Source organism: Chionomys nivalis, chromosome 14 (genome assembly GCF_950005125.1).
Source record: "Chionomys nivalis chromosome 14, mChiNiv1.1, whole genome shotgun sequence".
Classification (NCBI taxonomy): Eukaryota; Metazoa; Chordata; class Mammalia; order Rodentia; family Cricetidae; genus Chionomys; species Chionomys nivalis.
This window is the reverse complement of record NC_080099.1, coordinates 50,072,973-50,097,231: the sequence shown is the minus strand read 5'-3', so window position 1 is coordinate 50,097,231 and position 24,259 is coordinate 50,072,973. Positions and strand designations below refer to the sequence as shown.

Here is a 24,259-nt window from a genome sequence, read left to right as displayed (position 1 = left end):
CTGGTGTTTTTGTAAGTCATGTATATTCTTCTTAATATTTGTTCCTATAATGACCTGATGCAGGAAAAATAAAATGGGAAAATGGACATTACTTCTGACCTTCAAATAAAACACATGAATTGGTTTTCGAACTGTTTACCAAGCCTTGGGTCCTATGTACCATGTTAAGTCAAGGCTGTTAACCTGTGTGGGTTGGCAGGCCGCATGATCTGAATGGGGTTGTGAACAAGGGAGGAGGTCCTGGGAAAATGCAGTTACAAAGGTTATAGTAAATTTCATGGAAACAAGGGAAACATCAAGGACATTCTGTATCAAGCCATTTTGGCTTCAAGTCTTCACATCACACCTCTGTATTAGGAATCTATGAGAAGTTTCCATTGGTGTAAACATCTAGCCTTATCTGTTAAAGCTTAAACATTGGTTAGACTTAGAACTTTTTCTTCTAAATATTATTTAAAGCAACCTTCCTTTTATAGAGGGCAACATATCCTGAAACTCAGGTCAGCCGTGCAATCCTTATCCTCCTGAGTGCTAGGATCACAGGTGTGTATGACCACACCAGGTTTTGTGCCATGCTGAGGATCGAAGCCAATGCTTTATGCATGCTAGGCAAACACTCGCACCTACCAAGCAGGCAACATCCTCAGCCTAAGAACCATGTGCGTGTGCACGCCTGCCCGTGCGCACATTCCATATGTATTAGACCATATAGGTTAAGTCTTTAAGTATATATATAGATTATATATATATATATATATATATATATATATATTGCAGTTTTGCAATTGCACCTCCTGTCTCCCACCATATTTTCCATGTCCAGTTGTAATCTGAATAAAATGGATAAATACTGTGACCGTCCTAGTCATCCTAGACTCAGGACCCTCTCGCCTGGTTTCTTCCTCTGAAGGACTGGATGTGTCTGTCACATTCCACTTGGGGACTCTTGTTGGTCCCCTATAGGATCACAGTTCACCTCTGACAGACCTATGTGGAGGAGGCCAGAGGAGAGTTTGTGGGAGTTGGTTCTCTTCTCCTAGCATGTGACATCTGAGGTTGGAATTTGGGTTCTCAGACTCGCACGGCAAGTACTTCACCTGCTGTGCCGTCTCACGTCCACCTGACCATCTCACGCTCACCTGTGGCAGGCCGTTAGTGTCTTAAAGGCAAGTTTATTATTGTCCAGTGTTTTAACCTTTTTTTTTTAAATAAAAAAAAGTTGTGTTTTTATTTATTTTGGTTTTCAAGACAGGATTTCTCTGTGTAGCCCTGGTACTCACTCTGTAGACGATTGGACTCAGACTCAGAGATCTGCCTCCTCTTTCTCCTGAGTGCTGTGATTAAAAGTGTGTGCCACCTTGCTACTTTTAGAAGTGCTTTCCAACAGCAAGAAGTTGTTAGTCCTAAAAATGTTATTCAGTGCCATATGTTCTTTAGACTATGTGGGAGCTGCCTGAGTAACTTTACATCAAGTTAGTATTAACTCCTTTAACAGTGCAAATGCTATTTTTTTTTCTAATTTCTATGTCTGGGGATACAAAGAGTGTTGAATAATTTCTGAATAATTTTGTTCTTTCAAAAATGAAATTATCATACTGGATGTGATGGTACATGCCTTTAGTCCCAGTACTCAGGAGGCAGAATTGGGAGGATCTCTGAGAGTTTAAGGCCAACCTGGTCTACACAGAGAGACCTTTGTCTCAAAACAAACAAACCCATGAACAAAACAAAACAAATCAAAAACCCCCAAACCATCCAACCAAATAAAAGAAAAAATAATTAGCAATAAAGTTTAATACAATGATTTTTTAAAAAATAAGTAAGAGGTACATATGTAGGAGACAGGTCAATGCCTGGTGTCCTCCTCTATTGCTCTTCACCTTGGTTGTTTTAGGCAGGGATTTTTGCTGAACTCGATCACCTCCAGCTGGCTAGACTGTCTGCCCAGTGAGCTGTCTTTGTCTCTGCCCAGCACAAGGTTACAGTCATGCTACCATTCTTACTTTTACATTGGTGCTGAGCATTCAAACTCAGGTGCCTGTGCTTGAGTTGGTAGGTATTTTACTGGCTGAGCCATTTCCCTAGCCATAATGTGAGGGATTTTTAGAATTGAAGTTTGAGGTCAGTAAACCATTTTTTTTATTAATTTATATATTTTTTTCTGGTGATTTTGTATAAGTTGATGAGTTTTAGCTGTATCTTGTCAGTTCCCATGTGTTCTTGAAATTAAATTAAGTGTGAGCTTCTTACTGAGGACTGAGGCTCCTTTGCCTGGGCTCACAGGCCTGCTTAGCTCGGTGTGGGCAAATGAAGATGTTAACTGGGTTGATTATAAGCCATCCCTTGAGTTTTGAGTAGAAGTGAGTTCAAAGTAATAGGAAGGAACCTGTGGCCGGAAATTTCAAGTGCCATGGAAGCGTAATGTGTGACTTTAAATTTCCACCCAGCAAATTTTTCCTAAAAGATTATTACTAATTAAACTTTCCTTTGGTTACCTGGAACCATACTGCATCTGGCGTTTCAGCCTATATATTTAGTTAGGGTGGGAAGTGTGTTGGATGCATGTGTAGAGAGGTTGTTAGGAGTAACCAGCATGACAGCTTGTTAGGAGTAGATATCTCCCCCATGTGAGTCCCTGGGATTTGGGGCAAGAACATTTACCCACTGGTCCATCTCACTGGTTCTGCCTGTATTTATTTAAAGCCTGGCTTACTGTAGCACATTTGCGTAAGGTAATATTCATTTTAGGTATATAGTTCTATGAATTTTGTCAAATATTCACACTGTGTCCAATATACAGAAAATTTCAGCACTAAAAACCCATATTTCCTCTTTAGTTTCAAAAGTTGTATTATTTGAGTTTATCCTGATTTCCCTAAGCAACCTTCATTGGTTCATAGGCACGTGATTTCAGCCTTGTCAGTTCAGACATGCTACAAGCTGTCTGAACACAGTGCCTCGTACGCTTCTGCGGGCACAGTTGCTCCTGGAGGATTTGTCATGCCGAGGCCAGGTGCCTCTGAGTTGTATGGTCACATGTGTTCTCTGAGTTGTACTAGTTTGTTGTCTCACTGTTACAGAGGAACCTCTGACCAACGCATAACAGTGCTGCATAGGTTTTGCTAATGTGGGACTTGGTGCCAGGAGTGTTAACATTCAGTGGTGAGTCCTTTCCTCTCTTTGCTTTCCTTGTTTTATGCCCCTGACCCCACCCCCACCCCCATCCCCCATACAGAATCTCTTTTTTCTCTTTTCATTTTTTTCAGATAGGATTTCTCTGTGTAGCCTTGGAGCATGTCCTGGCACTCGCTCTGTAGACCAGGATGGTCTCAAACTCAAAAAGATCTGTGTGCCTCTGCCTCCCAAGTGCTGGGATTAAAGGTGTGTGCTACTACCACCCAGCCAGAATCTCTAAATAGCCCAAACTGTTTTCTGACGATCCTGCTACCTCAGCCTCCCAAGTGCTGGGATAACAGCTATGAGCCACCACAGTTTTCTGCTTATATTAAAGCTATACCAAGAAAGCTGTGCACAAAATTTACTCCATATTATTCATTTGCAGAACTCCAATATCACACTATAGAAAACATGACTAGAACACCTTTAACTTGTTTCGCTGTCCCTGTTCAATTTTCTGCTTCTCTGTTTATTTTTAGACAAAATCTCTCTATATAGTCCTGGTTCTCCTAGAATTCACTGTGTAGTGAATTCTAAGCTGGCCTAGAACTCAAGAGTTCTGCCTGCCTTTGCCTCCCAAGTGTGTATCTATCTACCTTTACATAACCAGGTTTACTCTTAGAATCACCCTATAACATTTGAAGTTCATGAATGTTGTTTTATTTGTCTTTATTAAATTAGGCAAGCATTACTTCTTCTGTGTGTGATGTTCATATATAAGACTATCGTGAATGCCACAGTCTATGTGGAGATCGTAGGACATCTTTTGGTAGTTCTTTCTTCTGTATGCTGGGAATTTAGTTCAGGGCATCAGGCTTATGCTGTTGACAAGTGCTCTCACCTTCTGAGCCATCTCTCTAGTCCGTTGCTAGTTTTCATGAGCCTTTTTCTTTGTTTCTAAAATCTTTCATCTTGGTAATATTTAAATTTGGGAACTATGACAAATCTTATTCTATTTCTAAAATGTATTTCCTATTGTGTCATCTAAAAGTGTTCTTTTTGTTTTGCTGTGGGGTTTGTCTCCTTTTTTTGAGACAGAATTATGCTGACTTTGAAGTTCTGGACTTCAGTGATCCTTCTGCTTCAGCTTCCAAATAACTAGGACTTCAGGTGTGTGCTGTTCTATCTGACTGTGTTTAAATTTTTTAAAAAAAATCTTAATTTATTTTCTTAGGATAAATCTGTGGTAGTCTTGCTGCTATTTTTCACATTCACTTACTGTGTGTGAGTGCGCGCATGTGGAGGGCAAAGGACAGTTTTCATGAGTAAGTCATTTTATTTTACCATGTGGGTTCTAGGTCATCAGACTTGGGGCAAGTACTGCTAAGTCATGTTATTATTTGAATCCCTCCCTCCCTCCCTCCCTCCCTCCCTCCCTCCCTCCCTCCCTCCCTCCCTCCCTCCCTCCCTCCCTCCCAATTTTTCAAGATTGGGTTTCTTTCTATGTGACCCCAGCTGTCCTGGAACTCATTCTGTACCTGGAACTCATTCTGTACACCAGGCTGGCCTCTCAACTCTCAGAGATCCTACTGCCTTTGGTTCCCAAGTACTGGGTTTAAAGGTGTGTGCCACCACCACTCTGCTTGAAATGTTTTTTGTCAGGAAATTGAAAGTTTTCTCTCTCCTGAAGAAGCAAGTAGGGGTTGTTATCAAACCTCGCTCAGCAACTCTGGAGGCTGAGGGCGGAGGACTTAGCATGGGCAACATACTGAAACACTAATTAAAAGAATAAGTTTCATATCGACTTGCTTTTGTGCCAGCCTGGTTTATTTTTCTTACTCCCTTCTTCTTCTCTCTGTCATTTAACAATAAAAATGGTAGGAGCAAGAGAAATGGCTGAGTGGGAAGAAGACATGCCACTCTTCAGGGGTTTCTGTGTTGCCAGCACCACACTGGTTAGTTCCCAACCACCATTAACTCAGCTCCAGGGCATCTGACACCCCCTTCTGACTTTGTGGGCACCCCGATACAGATGGCATGCACACACATGGACACATGAATACACATAGGTAAAAAAAAAAACACGAACCACAACATAATAGTGATTTCATACCTACTTTCCAGAGGTGATCCATTGTTACTTAGTAAATTTAGTACACTTTTTTCTTGTTTTGCTTTCATTTGGTTTGGTTTGGTTTTTCGAGATAGGGTTTCTCTGTGTAACAACCCTGGCTATCCTGCAGCTGTCTCCTAAGTGCTGGAGTTAAAGGCATGTGCCACCACTGCCTGGCTTAGTAGACTTTTTAAAATGATTTTTGTTCCTCAATATTAGTTATTCACAAAGCACTATAGATCCTGAGTTATTGTGTAAAATGAGTGATCGATCATAGGGCTAGTAACCCAAATCTAAACAAAAATTTTCTGCATATAATATGGTAGTAATTGTATACAATATTTTTAGTAATTTTGTAAGCAAAACCAGACTTCATAGTATAGAATTTGATGCTTGGGTATGCTGGTATATAATCAATTTTAGATATTGGATATTTGGGATATTAAAGATAATTCCATTTACATAATGAAGTTTTGTCTCCAAACTTACTGACTTGTCCTTGGAGGACATATTCTTGGGCATTTGTTTATGAGTATATGGGGTTTGTGTGTGTTATTCCTGTTAGTGCTGGATCACTGAGCTACATCCCCAGCTCCATGTCTGCTCTTTTTATACACGTGTTATGTATTTTTGAGCAGATGTATATTTTTTATTTAGTTTTGTTTTCTGGAACTCAGTATGTAACCCAGACTCATTTTTTTTTTTTTTTTTTTTTTTTTTTTTTGGTTTTTTGAGACAGGGTTTCTCTGTGGTTTTGGAGCCTGTCCTGGAACTAGCTCTTGTAGACCAGGCTGGTCTCGAACTCACAGAGATCCGCCTGTCTCTGCCTCCCGAGTGCTGGGATTAAAGGCGTGCGCCACCACCGCCCGGCCCCCCAGACTCATTTTGAACTCAAGACCCTTCTGCTTCAACCTTCATGTGCTGGGATTGCGGGTGGGATTATAGGCATACTTGCCACCATGTGTGTCTGTGTGTCCGTCCGTCCCATCTGTGTCTTTTTAGGCCACAAATGTTAGTAGGCTGCACATGTTACTTAAGTTACTTTTATTTTTACAATTATTATGTCTTTTGCCTGCATGTTTATGTATTATGTTCATGTTCGTGCCTGGTGCTCATGAAGAACAGAAGAATGCATTGGATTCCCTGGAATTGCGGCTACAGATGGTTATGAGCAACCACGTGGTTACTGGGAATTAAATCCAGGTCATCTGGAAGAGCAACCAGTGCCCTTAGATGCCGAGTCGCCTCTCTAGCCCCAATTTATTTGTATTCTGATTATAGTGGGGCTGGGAAGAGGGCTCAGAGGGTAAAGTGTTTGCTGTGCAAACGTGAAGACCTGGGTGTGGATCTCCTAACTCTGGAAACTGTGTGTGTGCCATGCACCTGCAACTCCAACACTCTAGGGATTGGGGGCAGACAATTCTACTCGTGTAGCTGAAAGGAAGACCCTGGCTCAAAAACAAACTGAGATGGACAGTGATAGAGGCAGACCTCTATTGCCAGCCTCTGCCTTCCACACAGCCGAGCCTTCCAGCACACAAACATACTCTAAAAATGTTTTTAATTAAAAGAAAATAAAGCTGACAAAATAGGTGCCTGAAATAGAGTGTTAAGACTAAAGGGTGAGTTGTCTCCCCCATTGTAGTTCCCGTCTGCCAGGCTCCACCCTTCAGATGTCGTCATGCACGTAGAACTGAACAGGAAGGTAAATTTGTGTTTGTTTCTCCAACTAGATTTTATTTTTCTTCATTTTTTTAATTAATTAATTTCATTATTTATTTGGGGCAGAGTCTCCTCTCTAAATAGCCATGACTGACTTGGAACTCACTATATAGACCAAATTGGCCTGGAACTCACAGAGACCCACCAGCCCCTGCCTCCTGACTGCTGCACCACTTGGGTTAAAGCCATGAGCTACTACTGCCCAGCGAATTATTGGTTTTTTAAAAAGTTTTTAAAAACAGCAACTGGAGAGCTTATGACTCAGTGGTTAAGAGCCAATATTGCTTTTGCATAAATTCCTGTTTGATTTTCGAAATTCATACATATACATAGCAGTACGTTATAGTTTTAGATGGAAATGGCACCTAGATTTTATATTCCCTGTGCATGTTAGACTCATCATGCAGGTTAGGAGGACCACATGGTTTCATATATCCTGATTCTTTTTTTCTGTCTCTGTGTATGTGGTGGTGCTCTCATTTCTGGAGGGCACACATGCCTGTGTGGGCACATATGGAGGTTAGAGGTTGACATTGGGCTAGCCCTTTTCAGTCACTTTTCACCATATATTGTGGGACAGAGTCTGTAATTGAACCTGGACCTCACCTCTCTGGCCTGATTCGCTGGCCAGCCATTCTTCCAGGATGTCTCACTAACTGTTAAAGTTACAGTTGCATAGTGCTGCCCCAGCTTTTATATGGGTACTGAGCATCTGAGCTCAGAGCCATCTCCCTGACCCTGTTTTGTTTGATTTGAAATGGCATCTCACTATGTAGCCTTGTTTAGTCTGGGATTCTCTGTAGAGCAGGCTAGCCTGCCTCTGCCTGGGATTAAAGGCTTGTGCCACTGCTCTGGGCTCCTGACCTTAATGTTTCTGAGGCAGGGTCTCATGTAGCACAGGCTCAGGTTGGCTCTGAGCTCCTCTCTGCCTCCACCTCCCAAATGATGAGATTGTAGTCATGCACCACCATGCTCAGACATACCAGTCCTTTTTACTTTCTTAAAAATTACATTCTAAATTATGGTGTGTGTCTACCCCTGTTTATATGTTGGGAAGAGGTACATATATGGAGGTCAGAAGACAACTTTGGGGGATTGGTTCCTTCTACCATGTGGGTTCCAGGGACAGAACACTTCTGGCTTGGTGACAAGTGTCTTTACCCAATGATCCATCTTACTGCTCCACACTTCTTTTTCTTAATAATAATCAAAGTATAACTGCAGAGCTTCCCTTTCTTATCATATGTCAGTAATAAAACATGTTCAGTGTTAGGAAATAATGCAAACAAGCACACGGAGAAGGAAGGATCAACCTTTTAGGTTGGTATCTGCACTTTTCCTCTTACACCTGGGTATACAAACAGTCACCTAATTATCCTACAGTGATAATGCATATTGATTTCAACAACAAATAAACTTAGTACTATGGACATGTGAGTCACGTCATTGAGTTAATTATACTCTTTGAGTACTACTGTGCTGTATGGGAGGTGTTTTGGAATATGCTTGAACCTTATTCAAGAACGTTTAGAAACAAACTGTATCAACATGGGATGAGGTCACAGGACATGTGCTTTCTTGGTGCATCCCTCCCCACCTGCCTTGGGAGAGGGGGACAGGGAGAACTGCTCTGAGCTCAAACCCATGTGGTGTACATGGTAAATACACTTTGCCTTCTGGATGATTGTAGATCACTTCCAGTGTCTTGACCATCTCTCCCTTCCTTGATTCTTTTTTTATCTCTGTTCATTCCTCCTTTTCCTTTCTCACTTGACATTTTCAAGTCGTGGATTTGCTCCAGGTGAAGGAAGGAGCTATTTGAAAAGTTCTCATTCTGCACCTACGTTATTACTACATAAATACTCCTTGACTCTGTACAGTATGGCCTTTCCAAAACCACAAACATTTCTTTGCCTTGTTCAGTCTGGTTTTTCACATCTGTGATTTTTAATAGCATTTCTTTGTTTACGCATATTTATCTCATATGAACCAGTCAGATATTATTTCTCCTCAAGTACTTCAGGAAATAATAGCAAGAAACCTGGAATATGGTTACCGTCTTCCTGGTTAGAAAGGGGTAGTGGCTTAGGACTACCTAGACTGTCGTGAAGAAGCAACATTTGAGCTGAACAGAGCAGGTTGACTCTTAGAACTGAAATAACCAGCATTAAATGCTTGAAAAGCCTGCACAGTGCATCTTCCAAGAAGCCTTGACTGACCTGCCAGCAGGTGGGCGAGCAGGATGCACGTAGTTTCCAGAGGAGAGAGCTGACTGAGCACAGTAGCAGCGGAGGCATGCTGACCCTGGGTCCAGCAGACCCCTAGACAACCAACGCTAAGCAACTTCCTGCTTTTGTCATTTAGAATGGAGCCCCACTTGCAATGCATCCGACCAATGAGATTTTGTTCTGACGTGTTTCCCAACAGGTCACGGTGCTGATGTGAAGTGTGTAGACTGGCATCCAACCAAAGGGTTAGTCGTTTCAGGAAGTAAAGATAGCCAACAGCCTATCAAGTTCTGGGATCCCAAGACTGGGCAGAGTCTTGCAACACTGTAAGTGATAGGAACCCTGCCTTGTCCCTTGAAGAAGAGGGACCAAAGGCAGCCTGCATTACTTTCTCCTGTGGTTTGGCCACAAAGGACTTCAGTATTTGGATGTTTTGTTAATTATGACTTATCTCTATATCTCTAGTGAAGGAAGATGATATTTGCTCTCCTACAAACCTAAATTTTACTGGGTTAGCCCACAGGACTGAGAGGAAGATGAGGTCCCTACTGTTGTCTCTGTTTCCTCAGAGTACTCCATCACTTATAGTTTTAGTGCCTTTGCCTCTTCCTAGCCATGGCCCAGCTTTCTCTGGCTTACTCCATCTAAATACAAAGATGCCTCTCCATTTTTGTGCCAGTTCTCTCCTCCCATCTCCCTCTCACACTCTTCCCCTTTCTTGCTTCCCCCTTTCTTGTCATCTTTTCTTTCTCTCCCCATTTTCTCTCTCTCCTTCCCCTGTCCCTTTCTCTTTCTCCCTCTCCTTTGTTTTCTTTTACGCCTTCTCTCCCTCTCTACCCCCTCCGTTTCCTTTCCTCTCCTCCCTTCCCCCTCTGTTTGCTTTTTTTTTTCCCTCTCTATCCCCACCCATCTCTGTCCTCCCCCGAAGGAGACTTGCTTACTTATGTAGCTATGTTTCTTCTTGGCATGATTTGTAATTGTTACCGTTACATGAATGTATTGTTTTGGTGTACATGGATGCCTTATCCTGGCCCTAATTGGAAATGAAACATCCACAGTTCAAATTAGTTAAGGCAAGGCTGCTGTTAGACATGACATACGCACTACATTATGAACCCTGGGATATAAAATGTTATGCAGGCCCTGGGACAAAGCATTGCCTTTCATTAAAATTTACCCTCAGATCATCTGTAAACTAGTGCCTACTTCCACACTTTGTCTTCTCCATCTTCTTCCTTCTTTCTCTCCTCCTTTTTGAGACAAGGCCTTTCTATGTAGCCATGGCTGTTCTGGAACCTGTGTAGACCAACCTGACCATGAACTTAGAGAGGTCTGCCTTGCCCCTGCCTCCCAAGTGCTAGGATTAAAGTTGTATGCCACTTGGCATTGACAAGAGTTTTCGAGTGTTTTTAAATGTGATCTTACGCAGGGTGGTGGTGGTGCACGCCTTTAACCCCAGCTCTCGGGAGGCAGAGACAGGCGGATCTCTGTGAGTTCAAGGCCAGCCTGGTCTACAAAAACAAACAAAAGAACACTTGTCTCGAAAAACAAAACAAACAAACAATAAATGTGATCTTATCTAGTTATTGTCACATACTCTATTACTACCAGGCCACACCTTTCACCATCGTTATCCACATGCTTTCAACAAAAAGGACCGTGCTGATGAAGTGATGCTGCTTTGCGTCCTGACGTGGTGTGCTCTCTGTGCTTTGTTTCTAGTCACGCCCACAAGAACACCGTGATGGAAGTGAAATTAAACCTCAATGGCAATTGGCTCTTGACAGCATCACGTGACCATCTCTGTAAGCTTTTTGATATCCGAAACCTGAAAGAAGAGCTTCAAGTGTTCCGAGGTCATAAGAAGGAAGCCACAGGTCTGTGGCTGGGATGTATTTCTCATTTTGGGGACTCTTCTTGCAGCCATCACACGTTGTAATCATTTAATCTTTCTCGATATTTTTGATTTGCAGCTGTAGCCTGGCATCCTGTTCACGAAGGGCTTTTTGCCAGTGGAGGGTCTGACGGTTCTTTGTTATTCTGGCATGTTGGGTATGTACCATGTTTACCTGTACACACATTCCCAAATTGTACGGCAGCAGAGTGAGCCCTCAGCTAGGGAAATTCTGGTGGCTGGGGACTGGCATGTTTTGAAGCCCAACTCCATTGGAGTTTTCTAGAAGCATCTGCCTGTGGCCATTGTATGTGACTTGGACTTCTCCAAGTATGAAGACAGGGTCCTTCATGGCAGACTTGGGACAAATAATGTACTAAGAGATGCAGATGAGTGTGATCTAGGGCTAGTGAGATGCTCAACAGATGTGAAGCATTTGCTGTGCAGGCCAGCCACCCTGATTTCTGTTCTTGGAACCCATGGTGGAAGGGGAAGACTGACGCCTGAAAGTTCACTATGACTTCCCTTGGGTGTCATCATGTGCACACACTGCACACACGTCACACATATGTAAACACATCGCACACACATTAAGACATTCAGTTTAGGGGCTGGAGAGATGGCTCAGTGGTTGAGAGCATTGCCTGCTCTTCCAAAGGTCCTGAGTTCAATTCCCGGCAACCACATGGTGGCTCACAACCATCTGTAGGGAGGTCTGGCGCCCTCTTCTGGCCTTCAGGCATACAGACAGAATATTGTATACATAATAAATAAATATTTAAAAAGAAAAAAAAATAAGACATTCAGTTTAGAGTAAAAAGTCTGTTTTGAACTGACCTCCAAATCGTGCACTGTGATGTTTGCAATGCTGTGTTGAAAGTGACTTCAAGGAGGAATGTTTGTGAAGAGTTCTCAGATTTATATAACTATGATCAAATTTTGCATTTTTTATGTGCAAATGTGTCCTTTATCAGAGACTAGCTTGAAGTAAAAAAAGGCAGCACTTGTGTTTTTGGATGTAGAAATCATTATAGAAGAATAAAATAGATTTTTTTAGTTGAAATAATTATGAAGCGTGATTTCTATGGCTCTTATATCTGACTGAAAGAATCTACTGAAAAACTAGTGCAACACATGGCACTGAAAAGATTCAAAATAAGAGATGATAGGTTTTTTAAATACTAAAAAATAACTTTGTTTTTGATGTTTTTAATATTCTTTTGTTTGTATGTTTTTTTTGTTTTAGGTGATTTCTTGGTAATTTTGGTTCAATGGTATTTTTCATTTGTGTTCTTGCAGGGTAGAGAAGGAAGTAGGTGGGATGGAGATGGCCCATGAAGGAATGATCTGGAGTTTGGCTTGGCACCCTCTTGGACATATTCTCTGCTCAGGCTCAAATGACCATACCAGGTAAGTACCTGAGGATAGGAAGAAATGTCTGTACTCAGGGAGTAGTAGAATATGAATATATATATATATATATATATATATATACCTTTTTTTACTTCAAGCTAGTCTCTGATAAAGGACACATTTGCACATAAAAAATGCAAAATTTGATCATAGTTATATAAATTTGAGAACTCTTCACAAACATTCCTCCTTGAAGTCACTTTCAACACAGCATTGCAAACATCACAGTGCACGATATATATATATATATATATATATATATATATATATATATATATATATATATATATGTGTGTATGTTTATAGTTCAATTTTTTTTTTCCTGAGACAGAGTTTCACTTTGTATCCCTGGCTATCCTGGAACTCTATTTACCAGGCTGGCTTTGAACTCAGAGATCTGTCTGTCTCTGCCTCCTAAGGGCTGGGATTAAAGGTGTGTGCCACCACCCCCAGACAGTTCAAATTATCTTTAAAATTAATTTAGAGACAGTATTGGGGGGGGCGGTAGGCATGCAAATAAATGGGTTTTATATTCATTCTTATGTGTGACTAATCTTTGTTCTTAGTAGTTCCTCTTCTTCACTGAACATAGAGACTTAGTTTTTTAGCACTCCCTTTTTTTTTGTTTGTTTGTTTGTTTGTTTTTGTTTTTTGAGCCACGATTTCTTTGTGTAACTGCCCTGGCTGTCCTGGAACTAGCTCTATAGACCAGGTTGGCCTGGAACTCACCTCATCTGCCTCTGCCTCCAGAGTGCTGGTATTAAAGGCGTGTGCCACCACCACCCCGTCTCAGCACATTTTCTTGAATTGTCATTTTTCTGGTGTATGTTTTTGGCACCTTTGTTAAAATATTAAGTGAATATAGGGTCTGTAGAGATGGCTCAGCTGTTAAGAGTACCGGTTGCTCTTCCCGAGGTCCTGAGTTCAATTCCCAGCAACGACATGGTGGTTCACAATCATCTCTAGTCAAATCTGATGCCCTCTTCTGACATAATGTCATACATGCAGGTAGAGCAGCATTTATATACATAAAATAAATAAGTAAATCTTTTTTAAAAAAATTAAGTGGATATAACCTGTTGGTTTATTTCTGAGTTCTCTATTCTAGTCAACAGGTCTACATGTCTATTTTTGAACCAGTACCATGTAGTTTTGTTAACATTGGGTCTGTAGTATAATTTGAGATCAAATTCTGTAATACTTCCAGTATTATTCTTTCTGATAAAGAATAATTGGCACCTTTTTTTTGAATTGTTGTTTTGTTTGTTTTTATTTCTGTTTTCATATGAGTTTTAGAACTCCTTCCCCCTTTTGATTATTGTGTAGAAAACCACTGGGATTTTGAGGGGCTCGGTGAATCTGCGAATCATTTTTGACATCACAGTATGTATGCTATTAGCCCACGAGCATAGGTATTTCAATTTGCTAAGTTCTTCAATTTCTTTTGTCAGTGTTTTAAAGTTTTCATTGTAGAGGTCCTTCATCTCGTTTGTTAGTTTTCATCTTCTTCTTTTAAAAGACAAGGTCTCGTATTCCAGGCTGGTCTTGAGCTCACTATGTAGCCAAGGAAGCCTTAAACTTTGATCTTGATACCTCATCTCCCAGGTACTTGGATTATAGATATGGGCTGCCATGTTTGTTTGTTTGTTTTGTTTTGAATCTGTTCTAACTATTTTTACAGAGTTCTTTCTCAGAAAGTTCTATTTTTGAAGATTGCTTTCATATCCTTTTACTTTGTTTAAAGTATTTATCTAGGTTAAGAATTCTCAGGTAGGGGTCTTTCAGGATCTATTAAATATATGCATGTCATCAGCCAATAGGAATAATTGGACTTCTTTTCCTATTTCTGTCACTTTTATTTTGTTCTCTTGTTTTATGTTCTAGTTAAGACTTTGAGCATTATTTGAATGAAAGGGGAGGAAATGAGTACCCTTGTCTCATTTTAGATTTTAGGAAAAATACTTATAGCTTTTTCCCATTTACTATAATGTTGACTGTAGATTTGTCATATAAATTTTTTTTATTATATTGAGGAATATATCCTTCTTTTTTTTTTTTTTTTTTTTTTTTGGTTTTTCGAGACAGGGTTTCTCTGTGGTTTTGGAGCCTGTCCTGGAACTAGCTCTGTAGACCAGGCTGGTCTCGAACTCACAGAGATCCGCCTGCCTCTGCCTCCCAAGTGCTGGGATTAAAGGCGTGCGCCACCACCGCCCGGCACAGGAATATATCCTTCTATTCCTACTTTCTTCAGGGCTTTTATCATGAAGTAATATTGAACTTTATTATAGGTCTTTTCTACAGCTGTTGATGATCATGTGACTTCTGTCTTTAATTTTATTTATGTATTATGTTGCATTTATTGATTTGCATATGTTGATTCAGTCATTCCTGGGATGAAGCCACTTTGGACATTGTCCTGGTGTTTGCATTTCTGTCACTGTGATAAACACCATGACCAAGAGCAGCTTGGAGAGGAGAGGGTTTGTGTCACCTGACAGCTCCTGGGTCACACTGTGTTACTGAGAAAGTTGGGGAGGAACTGGGAGCAGAGACCATGGAGCACACTGCTCACTTCCTTGCTCTCAGGTTCATGTTCAGCTTCTTTTGGGTAGGAGGCCTTAGAGAGTATGGTATTGCCGACAACGGGCCAGGCCTCCCTCCTACATCATCAATTAATAATCAATAAAATGCCCCACAGACATGTTTACAGGCCAGTCTAATAGTTCTTCATTTGAAGGTATTTCTTTCCAGGTATACTTCGGTTTGTGTCATTGACAATTAAAGCTATGTGTGATGGATGTGTATTCACTCAGTGTGTTCTTTAGTTTGGCGTGGAGTTTATTTTCAAGGCTTGAAATATTTCATTCCATGTTTTCCTGGATATCAGGGTTGCTACTGCGATACTGAGATAGTGTGTTAATTGATTACTTTTCTCTTGCTGTGACAAAACACCATGACCAAAGACACCTTAAGGAAGACAGAATTTATTCTGAATTATAATTCCAGAGAGTTAGGAGTGTATCATAGCAAGGCAGAAGCATGACAGCAAGTGACAGGCATGAAGGCCAGAGCCGGAAGCCCAAAAGGTCACATCCTCAATTACAAGCATGAAGCAGAGAAGGGGAACTGGAAATACATATACATACATACATACATACATACATACATACATACATACATACATGCAAAGTTCTATATTATTTCCAATGACATGCTTCTTCTGGCAAGGCTACACCACCTTCACTTTCCAAATAGGGCTGTCAGCTCTGAACTAAGTGTTCAAATACTAGGGCTTGAGTTGAACCTGGTTCAAACTACTGCAGGTTGTATAGAAATTAGGATTGGGCAAGTATTTAAATGGCCTCCTTTAATCTATTATATTAGTATTTGCATATTAATTAGAATCAAGTGATTTTTCTTTCACCACGATGAATAAGTCAAAGGAAATGGGAAATAATACATCAGTCAATATTTTTTCCTAACTGGATTGACTGGTTTTCCCTATCCTGCCCTTTGGGTTTTTTGTTTTTGTTTTTGTAGCTGGTTCTTCAGCTGGAGAGAGAGCTGCTGGTCTCAGTAACTAATTCAAAAGGTTAGATCTCTGCTGATGAGAGTTTCTATGGTAGGGGTATGCTTATAATCTCAGTACTCCAGGAGGCAAAGACAGGTGTATTTCTGTGAGTTGGGACCAAACCAATCAGAGCTACACAGGGAGACCTTGATAAATCAACAGCAAAACCAAAACCACAAAAGTGTTTCTGTGTTTGACTCGGCATTCTGTAGGAAGTTCCCAGTCTGAGACATCCCTCCTACTGCACACCTCCACCTGCCAGGTACCCTCTTCTCTCTGGCACACAGAGATTAACTTTCCTCACATTCTGCTTGCATTTGTATTTGTTGTGGGTGTTTTCTTCCCAAACAGATTTGAGCTGCTTTCTACAAAATTCAAGTCTTTGTTGAAATACTTGTTACTTTTGGCTACATTGTGCCAGATTTCGGACAGGTCCCTTGTTTCCGTGTTGTTGCTGAACTAGGTGATGCCTTTAATGTATTCTTGAGTGCAGTGACAACCTCAACGTTAGGTTCCCACACTACACTCTCCTTGAAATCTCCACAGCCAGTGTTGTCCCTTTGGAGTGTCTACCCCGAATGTAACCCTCTCCTGGTCACATGCTCTGCAGCCCTCTCAGTGTCTGTCTCGCTCACTGTTCCTCTGATGGCATGCCAGCAAGGGCTAGTATATTCCTGGTCATTACTGTTGACACAGGCTGGGCGGCAGTATGGCCCAGGGCTAGTTGGTAGCTATTGCTGGTATTTGCTTTTGTGAAAGATTTTGTAGATCTCACTTGAACTTCTTTATTCTCTCTTTACTTCCTACCCTTTCTTTCCCCATAATTTTCTGCCCTTTTTACCATTCTTTTTGTGTTTCTGATGTTTTTGTTTTCTCTCTCTGATTCTAGTCTACACTTCTAGAGTCATTTAACCCAGGTTAGAGTCCAACTTGCTGTGTCGCTGAAAATGACTTTGAGTTTTTACTCTTCCTATATCTGCCTCCAGAGTGCTGGGATTACAGGGTGTCCTGTCATACACAGCCTGAGTATATTATTTCTTGTCCTGACTCTTCCTTCTCTGAGTTACAGCTTTTAACCTGCTGTTTTTGTAGTGATTGGCATAGGGTATTATACTAAAGAGATGGAGTTAAACTTTAACTTTCCTTGTTTAGGTTTTGCTTTGCATTCTGATTTAAAATGCTCTTTCCACAATTAAAATATTTCAAAGAACAATATTTTTAAAACTTGATTTGAACTATTTTGCCCAGAGAAAACACTGAAACCATGCTCCTCTTTCTCCCATTATTTTTATTTCATCAGCAAATTCTGGACTCGAAACCGGCCAGGTGATAAAATGCGAGATCGATATAATCTGAACCTTTTACCTGGCATGTCTGAAGATGGAGTAGAGTATGGTAAGATCTGCATATTTGTCCTTTGAAGTCTCATGATATTCCATTATAAACTTAAGTGTTAGAAGACTCGAACAAAACTAGTTTAGGGCAAGGGATGTAACTAAGTGATCCAGTGTGCTTCATGCTCTCCTTTCAATCCTCATATCAAGTAATCCAACCACCAAATAATTTAATTTTTTGCTTGGACTCAGAGATTGCCTGTTTCTGCTTCCCAGGTGCTGGAATTAAAAGACTTGTATCAGCTCACCCAGCTTTAGTTTTAATTTTATAGTTTATTGATTTATAAGTCACCAGCAATATTGCCTGGGTCTTTTTTTTGTTTGCATTTTTGTTTTGTTTTGTTTGGAGACATGGTCTCACTGTGTATTCCTGGCTAACTTAACTGACTTAACTATTGCTATATAGTCTATGCTGGTCTTGAACTCATGGAGATCTGCTGCCTCTGTCTTCTGAATGCTGTAATTAAAGGTGTGCTACTGCCCCCAGTGATATTACTTATTTTTATAAAGCATCATTTGTAGGGGACACTATGAAGCCCTCTGTTGATGATGGGTATATTATTTGCAGATGACCTGGAACCTAATAGCCTGGCAGTGATCCCGGGGATGGGAATACCAGAACAACTGAAGTTAGCTATGGAGCAAGAACAGATGGGTAAGGGCAGTTATGTTTATTCATTTCATTTTTATAAGTTTTGTAAACCTCTCTTATTTTCATGGTAAATTAATTATTAATTATTAATAAGTGGTGTTGAAATGCTCACGTGGCTTATTGAGAAATGTGAATAAAAATGGTTCAAACTATGTAATGTTTAAAAATTATGTCTCCAACAGTTTGTTCATTTATTAAAAGACTACATTGTTTTGTTTAAAGGACTAACTAGTTCTTTTCTATGGTTTCAGGAAAAGATGAATCAAATGAAATTGAAATGACAATTCCAGGCTTGGATTGGGGAATGGAGGAAGTGATGCAAAAGGATCAGAAAAAAGTTCCTCAGAAGAAAGTCCCTTATGCAAAGCCCATTCCTGCTCAGTTTCAGCAGGTGAGCCACTAAAGTGACCTTGTGCCAAAAGATTTGTGACCTGTTCCTCTAACGTGCTCAGGATGATTTCCTCCAGCTCTTTTGTTGCCCCCTTCCCGTATTTTTGTTTTTAGGCATAGTTGCCATTTGTGCTCTAAAGTTAAGAACTAAGTTTGACATCCACCTTCTCTATGCCTCTTTTTAGTATTGTCTCATTTTTATCATCTACATTGTCAGAGGGAAGAGAAGGACTCAGCAGGCAGAGTGTGTTGACCATCTTCTGTATTGTCTGTCTTCTCCATTAATACAAATAACTTACTCAAGTAGCTAACAAACTTTGCATGCTCTTTTTTTAAATTTATTTTTATTCTGTGTTTATTGGTGTTTTGCCTGCATGTATGTCAGTGTGAGGGTGTCTGATCCTCTGGAACTGGAATTACAGACAGTTGTGAGCTGCCATGTGGGTGATAGGAATTAAACCCAGATCCTCTGGAAAGAGCAGCCAGTGCTCTTAACTACTGAACCATCTCTCCAGCCCCAAAGTTTTGCATTCTCGATAGCTGTAATATCTTACAGTACTTAGCTTTCTGTCAGTGTGACACACATCCGTGTTAACGCTGAAATTGAGGCAGAAGTCTGTTCTGGTTCACGGTCTCAGAGGGTCCAGGTTGTGTGGCTTTGTGTCTTGTTTGTGGCCTGAGAGAACGTGATGGGAAGCATGTGACAGAATAAAGCTTCTCACTTCCTACTTCCCAGGGAGCAGAGAGAGTGAGAGGAGCCACATCTCAGTATCGCCTCAAGGGCATACCCCAATGACTGCCTCACTCTTCAAGCCCCTCCCTCCTAGAATCCCACTTCCTCCCCAAAGTGTCATCACCTGAGGACCAAACATTCACCATATGAACTTTGAGAATACCAAACTATAGCTTGTAGCTTTCATAATTTTAGTAATTTGAATTACTAATGTACCTGGCCCACTCTATTCTTATGTCACAAAGGATTGGCTTTAGAGGTGAAGACAGTTCAGCTATGTATATTGATGATAGTAGAGAAAATTTTTCAGCCTATCATAATTTTCATGCTTCTATGTAATTTAATTTTCTCTTTTTTTCTAAGGCCTGGATGCAAAATAAAGTTCCAATTCCTGCTCCAAATGAGGTACTGAATGACAGGAAAGAGGATATCAAATTGGAAGAAAAGAAAAAAACACAAGCAGAAATTGAGCAAGAAATGGCCACATTGCAATATACCAACCCACAGCTTTTAGAGGTGTGTGAGCTAAGAAAGTAGAGACGGCACCTTTTATTGATATCCTTTTATTGATGTTCTTTCTAGTGTTGTTTTTAAATGACACTTTCTTCTTTTTTTTTTTCAAGATTTATTTATTTATCATGTATACAACATTCCTTCCATGTGTGCTTGCATGCCAGAAGAGGGCACCAGATCTCATTATAGGTGGCTGTGAGCCACCATGTGGTTGCTGGAAATTGAACTCAGGACCTCTGGAAGTGCAGTCAGTGCTCTTAACCACTGAGCCATCTCTCCAGCCCCCCAAATGATACTTTCTTATTGTGTGTGTGTGTGTGTGTGTGTGTGTGTGTGTGTGTGTGTACATGTATTTATGTGCCACGGTGTGGATGTCAGAAGGCAATACTGCAGTCTTATTTGAAGGCTTTAGCTTATTTTAGTTATTTAGTACACTCATTGGTTTTTTTTTTCTCCCCTTTCCAGCAACTTAAAATTGAAAGGCTTGCACAGAAACAGGCTGATCAGATCCAGCCTCCACCCTCGTCTGGCACCCCTCTCCTTGGACCTCAGGCCTTTTCTGGACAAGGTCCAATATCTCAGATTCCTCAAGGTTTTCAGCAGCCTCATCCATCTCAGCAGATGCCATTGGTGGCTCAGATGGGGCCCCCGGGGCCGCAGGGCCAGTTCAGAGCCCCTGGACCCCAGGGACAAATGGGACCACAAGGCCCCCCATTGCATCAAGGAGGTGGGGGACCACAGGGATTCATGGGACCACAAGGACCCCAAGGCCCTCCCCAGGGACTGCCACGGCCTCAAGACATGCATGGTCCCCAAGGAATGCAGAGGCACCCTGGACCTCATGGCCCTTTGGGTCCTCAAGGGCCACCTGGACCTCAAGGTAGTTCTGGTCCTCAAGGTCATATGGGTCCTCAGGGTCCAACTGGACCACAGGGTCACATTGGTCCCCAAGGTCCACCTGCTCCTCAGGGCCACATGGGCCCACAGGGGCCTCCTGGTACTCAAGGAATGCAGGGACCACCTGGTCCCAGAGGAATGCAAGGACCTCCTCATCCTCACGGGATACAGGGTGGGCCAGGGTCTCAAGGAATCCAAGGTCCAGTGTCTCAGGGACCTCTGATGGGACTGAATCCAAGAGGAATGCAGGGACCTCCAGGACCTCGGGAGAATCAGGGTCCTGCTCCTCAAGGGATGATGATTGGCCACCCACCTCAAGAGATGAGAGGACCTCATCCTCCAAGCGGATTACTGGGACATGGCCCTCAGGAAATGAGAGGTCCCCAGGAGATGCGGGGCCTACAGGGGCCTCCACCACAGGGATCCATGTTGGGCCCTCCCCAGGAACTTCGAGGGCCCTCAGGTTCACAAGGGCAGCAGGGGCCACCCCAGGGCTCTTTGGGACCTCCACCCCAGGGTGGCATGCAAGGACCCCCTGGACCTCAGGGACAGCAGAACTCGGCAAGAGGGCCACATCCATCTCAAGGACCAATACCATTCCAGCAGCAGAAAACACCTCTGCTAGGTGATGGGCCCCGGGCCCCCTTCAATCAGGTATTACTCCCTTCCAGCTTGTGCACATTATCACATGGGAATGGACTCTGTATTGTACAGAACTGACAAGGGTGCGGAAAAGCACTTAGAGCTGGGCCCTCCTGCTCCTTAAGTGTCAGCAGTGGCTTACAGCAGTGGCAGGCTGACTGGAAGAACGTGGCGAGACAGAGATGAAGAGCTAGTTTACCATCATTAAGTAGATCTCTTACATCTTATTCTTTTTCACAGAGATTCTTCCAGAACAGATCAGCTGTTAGTGGAATACAGTTACTTGAGCCAGGGCTCCAGAGAGTTGGGGCTCTAAGGAGGGAGTGTGCTAGGTTGTGGACAGTTCCACTCCTGTGGAGTTTTTAGCCTGATTATTCCATGGGCCAGCAAATAAGCAGCCTGCCTTCAACAGGCTGTCCATTTCACTTTAAGATGTTTTTAAAATTACATATATTTTATGTGCATGTGTGTGCACATGCTTACATACCACAGCAAGCATGTGGAGGTCAGAGGACCATTATTAGAAATTGATTCTCGCTGGGCGGTGGTGGCGCACGCCTTTAATCCCAGCACTCTGGAGGCAGAGGCAGGCAGATCTCTGTGAGTTCAAGACCAGCCTGGTCTACAAGAGCTAGTTCCAGGATAGGCTCCAAAACCACAGAGAAACCCTGTCTCGATAAAACCAGAAAAAAAAAATAAAGAAAGAAATTGATTCTCTCCTTCAGCCATTTGGTCCTCAGGAATCTAATCAAGGGTGTAAGGCCTGGTAGCAGGTACCTTTCAGCCATTCCACCAGTTGTTACTGTTGTTTTAATGGCATTTATTTGTATCTGTTTACTGTATATGGCATATGCACCACTTCTAAAGATGGCGTGGGAGTGTTGAAGGATACTGTAAACTCTCTGCCTCACTATTTTCATTTCAGTGGACGCATTTATAGAAAAACTGATTGCAGACCAGAGTATTCAGAAATAATGGCCTTGTGCGTGGAGTTCTGTTCAAGTTGTTTTCTCCTGTCATAAATTATTTGCAGGAACCTAAAGATGTAGCTCATTTGACAAAATTCTTTGCCAACAATTGTGACATCTTGGGTTCAGTCTCTGGTCCTGCATAAAACTGGGCATGGTGGTACATGTTGGCTAGAGACAGAAGGATCTGGAGTTCAGGATCTCCAAAATATATATATGGATGTATGTTATGAGACAGGGTCTCACTGTAGAGCTCTGATTGGCCTGGAGCTTCTTAGGTAGACTAGGCTGACTTCAAACTCACAGAGATCCCTCTACCTCTGTCCTCCAAATACTGGGATTAAAGGTGTGTACCACCCTGCCCAGTCTCCAAAATAGTATTTGTAGGAAGGGTATTTGTGTAAATATTTGGTCATTTTTCAAAGACTCTGTCTTCAAGAAGTTTTGCTACTCAGTCATTGATTTGGTACTTGAGAGATGATGCGAGGAGAGTTTGAAGTTGTTTGGGGTTCACAAGACAGCACGGGCATGAATGGATTTAGTAGTGTTTGGTTATGAGTGATGATTTTTTATTTATTTATTTGAGACAGGGTTTCTGTCTAGCTTTGAATCTTCTCCTGACATTCACTCTGTAGACCAGGCTGGCCTCAAACTCAGAGAGATCTGCTTGCCTCTGTCTCCTGAGTGCTGGGATTAAAGGCGTGTGCTACCACGCCTTTAATTTTACTATTGATTCAAAGATCAATAGTAAAATTACTTACATGTCACAAACTAGTCACATGAACAGACACTGACAGTCAAAAACTGCCAGTGCGGTGTCTTGGCGCGTAAAAGTCTGACCACCTGAACTGGATCTCAGGACTTTACAAATGTACAATTGAGAATATGCCCCACCCACAAAAATCAATCAATTAAAATGGTCATCAGCTATGGTCTATAAACCCAGAACTCAGGAGGCTGAGGCAGGAGGGCTGAGTTTTCAAGGCTAGCCTGGGTTACATAATGAGTCTATTTTCAAAAACAGAGAGCAAATGCTGTCAGTACTATATTGCCAGAAACATGTGGGGCTTTGGCTTTGTTAGTGTATGTGCACACACGCAGTCAGCTGTCCTGTTCTAGCACTCTTCACATTATTCCCATGAAGAAGCTCTCCTGAACCTAGAGATGGACCAGCAGCCATAAGCCCTCATCTCCTCCTTACAGTACTGGGATCCTAGATGCATGTATGGCCACACCCAGCTTTCTAATGTGGGTGCTGGAGATCCTAACTCAGTACTTGTGCAGCACAGACTCCTTTCCACTGAGCCATTTTCCCCAGCCCTACTGCTGTGCTTCCCGCTGTTAGTCCTGGACAGTTCTTATCAGTATCTTTTATGCTGCTATGTTAACACCCAGATTCCACTGAATTAAACAATGAAGAAAAAGAAAAAGCTCAGCCAAAGTAGAGAAAGTCAGATTTTAGGATATAAGGAATAGGAGCAAATTTTCATCAAGAAATTTTGGTGCCATGACGGTTTTCATGTGTAAATTTGACTATCTTCTCTAACAAGTCTAAAATTTCACTCATCATATAATAGTAAAAGTTTCTTATTCTTTTTATAATCCTCCAAAATGAAACTATTCTTTCATAAAACCAAAAAATGGTTAATAACTAGAATAAGTAGTACACATGCATGTACACACTGAACTAATAAGCTATAAAGCCAGGCAGTGGTGGTGCACACTTTTAATTCCACCACTAATGAGGCAGAGGCAGGTGAATTTCTGTGAGTTCAAGACCAGCCTGGTCTACAAAGCAAGTTCCAGGACAGCTAGGGCTACACAGAGAAGTAGACAGACATATCTATCTAGCATCTAGACACACGCACACACACACACACATATATGTGGAGTTTTAGGACAATTTAGGATGACAACTCTAAATTCCATAAAGTGGAAATAACATAATTCATGACATCTTCAAATTTTGGAAAATCTACAGAACACTACATCACATATTCAGTAAATCCAAT

General features: G+C 41.7%; 1 protein-coding gene across 1 annotated transcript in view; it reads left to right on the top strand.

The window, feature by feature from the left end:
- Positions 1–24,259, top strand: part of Wdr33 (WD repeat domain 33) — a 108,359-nt gene that overhangs the window by 68,640 nt on the left and 15,460 nt on the right. The window contains exons 8-16 of the mRNA XM_057789209.1: positions 9,380–9,506; positions 10,903–11,057; positions 11,154–11,232; positions 12,374–12,484; positions 17,359–17,453; positions 18,021–18,107; positions 18,356–18,495; positions 19,591–19,743; positions 20,206–21,291. Coding sequence (XP_057645192.1) covers positions 9,380–9,506; positions 10,903–11,057; positions 11,154–11,232; positions 12,374–12,484; positions 17,359–17,453; positions 18,021–18,107; positions 18,356–18,495; positions 19,591–19,743; positions 20,206–21,291 — 2,033 coding nt within the window. The remainder of the gene's footprint in view (positions 1–9,379; positions 9,507–10,902; positions 11,058–11,153; positions 11,233–12,373; positions 12,485–17,358; positions 17,454–18,020; positions 18,108–18,355; positions 18,496–19,590; positions 19,744–20,205; positions 21,292–24,259) is intronic.